The following is a 5,702-nucleotide window of genomic DNA, read 5'->3' as shown; positions in this document are numbered from 1 at the left end:
TTGGGGTGCTGTAGCTTTTGACATAACTTTGCAGGTTACTACAAGGTTATGTATATGTAGTAGAAACTCATAAGGAGATGTTTTGGACTTATCTTCTGATCTTTTTTGTCGTGGGTGACTAATACTTTGTCTATGATATTGTTTGCTGGTATTGAGCTTCATTTTATGCAGAAATTTATGCAGCAGACATTTAGTTTAGTTGCTGGTATTTAGCTTCTTTTTAAATGATGTTATGCAGAACTTTATGAGAGCAGATCCAACATATATTGAATGATCTTATGCAGAAATTTATGCATGTTCAACATATATTAAATGATTTTATATCACTAGTGGAGATACTTCTATATATTGCAAAACATGGGAAAATCATAATTGTTATGAAACCATGGAATAATCTAACTTGCAGAATCTTTACTTACATTAAAATTTAGAATCTGCAAATGGACCGAGCTACCCGTTAATATGACACAAACTAGCACTAATTTAGCATAATAATCCTCCTACCTCAAAACATATAGCTAATAGACAAAAAAGCAATATCCCGTAAGACCATTAAGGAACAATATGAAAATATGGGACATGCCAAAGAGTGGAGGAAACTAGACCAAACCTAAACCATAATTAAGATCCATGGGACGAGACTACTACTTAAATGGCGATGAAGATGCGCAAGAGCTCCCACCGACGCCGGAGTCCGGAGTATTGTTGTGGTCTTTCGGCTTACGAGGGAAAGCATTTGCAGCGGGAAATGCTGCCGGCGCCGGCGGAACGAGCCCCCTCTGAATTGCTAACAGCCATGGGGCGTTCGCGTGTGTTGGGTAGTCTGTGAGCACAGGAGTTGTGCTGGAACGTGCATCGTCGTAGCAGAGTTTACGTACAGCTGTAGCTTTCGTAATGGGGGAGGTAACTTTCATAATGGGAGAGGTAACTTCATCATCAGAAGAGGATATGTCGAAGAAACTAGACCAGTCCTTCTCTTTGTCTTGAGGCGAATCCTCGATGATAACCATAGTGTGAGAAGGTTCCTTCTTTACGTCATTGGCTCCGAACAACGTAGCAAGTTTATAGAACTCAGGTTCCCCGCGGTGATGGTAAGCTTGATAGAATATCTTTTCCTAAGGTGATAATACAGAACATACCAATAATTGGAGGTGAGCACAGAAAGTAACAACTAAAACATTTTTCGCTAAGGAAGCTTATGTAAATATACCTCAAAGAGCTGCACCCACAAGTCATCAGCAGCGTGGACGATGTTCTTGGTGAGGTCCCAGTCCGTACCAGGCTTCTTCAGAAGCTCCTTGAAGCATAGATAGCGCTTCCGAAGGAACGCCAGCCGATTATCTATGTCGATCACGCGGAAGCCTGCCTTGTATGTGTTGTTCAAGGCATCCATTGCGCAGCATCTGGCATAGAACGATTCATGTGGCAAGAGTGGCTTGCAGGCTTCCTTCTTAGCGAGCAAGGTGATGATGAGTAGCATATCCTTTTTGGCATCCCATGGCTCTGTATAAAGGAACCATTTTTTATCTGCAACGTGGGAAAATGGCATTTTGAGAGAAGGGTAGCAGAGTTTGCATTCAATGGAAGGTTGAAGATTATGATCTGGAAATGGAAGATGGTGGAGTAGCATTTATAGTTGTGGCTAATAGTTTTCATTTGTGCTAGGAATTAAAAGAATTAAATGCGGTAGATGGTGGGTTGAGAGGGAGGTTACAAGTCTTTTCCATTGAATTAGTGAAGTAAATATGGAAAAATGGCTGCATCTAATTTCCAGAGTTTTCGAGGCAAATGATGGCAAATTGAATTATGTGAATTGACTCACCCAATAGCACGAGGGATAACTAAATACAAGAATCTTGATTCTACCTAACAAAATATGAAACTAACATCTCAATTAATCCACAAAATAGACCCACCAACATCTTGTTGCTAGAAAATAGAGAATATTAATACATGCTAACTTAAATTTAATAGATGTCAAATAACATAGCATCTACACGCGCATTAAGCCACAAACATGCAGCAACACAAAGTAGAGTTGTGAGAATATATTTTACAATCAGAGGCACAACTAACCAAGTCTAACATAGAGTTCTGATGTCTCATTAAAACACAAAAGCAAAATAAGTTGTAACTAGTACCACATAAAATCTTTGATTACAATCAGAGGCACAACTAACCACCACCTACATAAACAGACCAATCAAGATACCGACGACCAACACACCAAGAAACATCAACAATATTGCTTTGTGGAACTCCAGGTATCCACGCGGTGAATGAAATCCACCGCGACCGTCAACCAGCTCTGAACCTGCGACTAAACTAGTGGAGATTCTGTCCTGTTGTGGTAGACGATTGACAATTGCTTATGTTGGATTGAAGGCTGCAGATGACGCTCTCGTGGTCATTGATCCGTGGTACTCATCCCACCACATAAAATCTTTGTTATGAGGTACACCGCTGGTGCATTTATAATAATAGCGTCCCGGATTCATAGATGTGGGACCTGCACAAGCTAGACGCATCATATATCGCCGACAGCTACAGATTGGGGTGGTCGTTGATCCCTCTGACGTACAAGCCATCCTGTTAAGGCAAATAACATATCTTAGAACATTAACCACAATATGAAAATAGAAAAAATAACTCAATCAAATCCATAGTTCATTAAATAAAACAGAACTATACTGCCAAAGCTGAAATTTTTTTTGCTTCGATTCACCTAGACAAAATTTAAATATTGTTGCCACATTTCTGCAGCTAATGCTTCTCTCTTGGCATTCCAAACAGGGGAAGCCTCGATTGTATCAACGAAGTCATCATGTTCAGCTTCCACACCACCATTCATCTCATGCAGCTCATCAAATTGTTGTTCAACTGGTCAATTGACATCTCCTTACGAATGAAATTATGCAATAAAAAGCATGCCATAATTAATCTATTTTGTATTTTTATGGGATGTAGTGGATCTGAGAATTCCCCATCGCATCTTCATGATCCCAAAAGCTCTCTCGATTACATTACGAGCCTTACTATGTCGAAGATTGAATAGCTCCTCCTTATTTTGAGGTCTTCCAGCCAAAGGGCCCCACTCTTTCAAGTGATATCGAACTCCTTTGAAAGGGGTGAGGAAGCCATCGCTATTTGCATACCCATTATCACACAAATAATATTTACCTAGACATATTTCAATGAAAACAAACAAGGGGGAATTAGTCAGGCCATATCTATAGACAAGTTGAGCAGAAATTGCATAATTATATAACCAATTGGATAGCAAAATGTGATATACCCTTGGGCACTTTGAGGCCATGGGGCCTGGTTAATGAGTCCCGCAGTATCCTACAGTCTGAGGCAGATCCTTCCCACCCACACAGAGCATACACAAATTGCAATTTTCGATCACAAACAGCTAACACATTAGTGGAGATTTCACCTTTCCGAGTCCTATATCTCGGTTTGTCTGTATTGCTAACCAAGACATTGACGTATGTGCCATCTAAAGCGCCTAAACATCCCTAAACACAATAGAAAACACCTTAAGCATTGCATCAAAGGGAACAACAAATAATTTGTAATGCTATCTTAAAATTATATTATTATCTATTAGGTACCTTGAACCATTGCCACCTAGAGTCTGTGCAATCATCCGTGACAACATCTGGTTTGGCTAAAAATGTCTCATGTAATCGCAAAATGGCACCTAATACCACATGGACATAATGTAATATTGTTTGTCCAGACCGCCAAAAATCAAATCCTACTATTCTGTTCTTTTTGTGATGGGCTAGGACCGAGACGAACATAACAACTTGTTCTTCCACACTAACGTGGCGACCATTGACTAATCCCCCCATATCCCTGAGTATTTGACACAGCCGACCGAAAGCATTACGGTCCATACGGAGGTTTACGATACAATCTATATCGTTAGCACTAATTAGCCTCCCTAAGTGCTTCACCTGATCCGGGATTCGAGTTATCATTTCATATCTAGCAGCTGTACCTACAGTCTTCCTTTTTTTTTACATTAATTTATTTACATACACAACAACGATAGCTATTTGAATCAATTGTTGCTGCAACACTTCTTGCAATAACATATAGAGAATTTCAGTTTCGCGAATGCGCCCTCCCCCGACATTATATAAAACATAGCAATGAGTATCCGAATCTGCAATGCATTAGACCAAACATAACCCACAATATTTCACACACCAACAAACCATGGGAAAAAAAACTTCAAAAAACTGAGGAGCACAATCTCGTGTCAGTAAGATTCAGATGAATACCTCTGGAGCCTGCTTTATTGGCAACAATTATCCTTTGTCCAAGAGCGAAGGAAACCAGCTACACAAATGAGATATTGCAGAGGGTTATAAAGGGTTTGGTGTAAAATTAGCAACAACAAAATAACACAATCCGTAGAACCAATCTTTGAATTAAAATATCACATGCAAAGAGTAGGCGGTGATGAAAAAATGGAAACAAGTCGGGGTAGGAAAATGCACATCCGAACCTTAGCAGATTCTTCATAACAAATAACGAAAAATGCTAGGAAAATGAAAATTCGACCCCTTTCAGAAATTTAATTTGGGGAAACCATGGTGAAATTCGAAATATCTTCATCCGTTACAGGAAATTAACGCAGTCAATGAAAAGAAATCATAATATCATCCATGCAGCGGCATTGATTCTTACCTTCGCTGCAACGGTCGCCGGGTGACCCTTCTTCGCTATTCGCTAGGTTACGCGATTTTCAGCCGAGGCAGACGAAGAATGGGCGCTTGAATTTCTTTTGGAAGATTTGAATGAAAAATTGAAAGGGTAATTGAGGCAATTTTGAAATTCACTTTTGATTTCCGAACCGTATCGGAAGGGGGGGCACCGATGAGTATTACATGTGAAACAGTGAATTTTGACCGGGCTTGGGCTTTTCTCAGGGCTTCGTGGAATGAGTAAAAAAGACACCAAACACTTGTATTAATGCTGATACCTTTGCTATGTTGACATAATATAGCGCACCACACACGCCCTTACACTATAAATAAGGGATAATATTATCCCTCCAAAAATGGTGTGATAATATTATCCCTCCTCCTTTGTAGTGAAAATGAGGAATGAGTAAGGGTTAAGTAGGAAATGAGGGAAAAGAAAGGAAGGATTTAAAGGGTAAAATTTTGGTTATCCCTTAAGTTCTCATGATAAATTTACAACCAAAGAGAACGCACCCTTAGTGATCAGTTGATTAATCAAGCTGTCCAGACCGTTTGAATCAAATCTAGTGTATCGGGAACATATTCATGTAGTTATTAAGATCAATTAGACCTCACGAGTTTAAGTGTTCATGCTTAAATTATCTTGCCCAAATCAGGCTAAAATATTTAACTTGCAAAAATTTTAAGATAACAAGAAATAATATTTTCGGCAGTATGAGCACAATTAATATTTTTGAAACATCTAACATGTTTGTTCAAATTTCATCGCAAATCAACGCAATGAAAAATCATACCCATATAAGAATTATGTTGAAATGCATATGTCCAAATATCGGAGCAAACATAAACTCTATGTGGTAAACTAGTCAAAATATTTGGTAGTTGGATTTTATATCTTAGCTAGTTTAACTATGGCCCTAGTCATAGTTGTACGTGATATTCTTTTAGCACAAGGATTATACGTTAATTTCATAGAATTTT

The 5,702-nt window shown here is 38.9% G+C and overlaps 1 protein-coding gene across 3 annotated transcripts; it reads right to left on the bottom strand.

Annotated features, from left to right (window-relative positions):
- Positions 1-1,947: 1,947 nt before the first annotated feature.
- Positions 1,948-4,943, bottom strand: LOC130996584 (uncharacterized). 3 transcript variants are annotated; one of them, XR_009092683.1, is made up of 6 exons: positions 4,705-4,943; positions 4,296-4,353; positions 3,618-4,177; positions 3,296-3,521; positions 2,726-3,180; positions 1,948-2,589 (listed from the first exon to the last, which is right to left on the bottom strand). XR_009092683.1 is itself a non-coding variant. In XM_057921877.1 (6 exons), exons 3-6 carry the CDS (start codon positions 3,987-3,989, stop codon positions 2,528-2,530), a joined length of 804 nt encoding a protein of 267 aa, XP_057777860.1. In that variant the 5' UTR covers positions 3,990-4,177; positions 4,296-4,353; positions 4,705-4,943; the 3' UTR covers positions 1,948-2,527. The 3 variants fall into 3 exon arrangements, 1 of the variants encoding a protein (XP_057777860.1); XR_009092684.1 differs by having other exon boundaries at positions 3,618-3,706; XM_057921877.1 differs by having other exon boundaries at positions 3,037-3,180.
- Positions 4,944-5,702: the final 759 nt, after the last annotated feature.

Source organism: Salvia miltiorrhiza, chromosome 8 (assembly GCF_028751815.1).
Source record: "Salvia miltiorrhiza cultivar Shanhuang (shh) chromosome 8, IMPLAD_Smil_shh, whole genome shotgun sequence".
In the NCBI taxonomy this organism is placed as follows: Eukaryota; Viridiplantae; Streptophyta; class Magnoliopsida; order Lamiales; family Lamiaceae; genus Salvia; species Salvia miltiorrhiza.
This window is presented reverse-complemented; position numbering and strand designations above follow the sequence as displayed.

Coding starts and splice junctions, on each gene's coding strand:
- LOC130996584 (XM_057921877.1), bottom strand. CDS start 3,989: ATGATAACTCGAATCCCGGATCAGGTGAAGCACTTAGGGAGGCTAATT. Junction 3,522..3,617: donor CTAGGTGGCAATGGTTCAAG/GTACCTAATAGA, acceptor TATTGTGTTTAG/GGATGTTTAGGCGCTTTAGA. Junction 2,590..3,036: donor GCTATTCAATCTTCGACATA/GTAAGGCTCGTA, acceptor TTGCCTTAACAG/GATGGCTTGTACGTCAGAGG.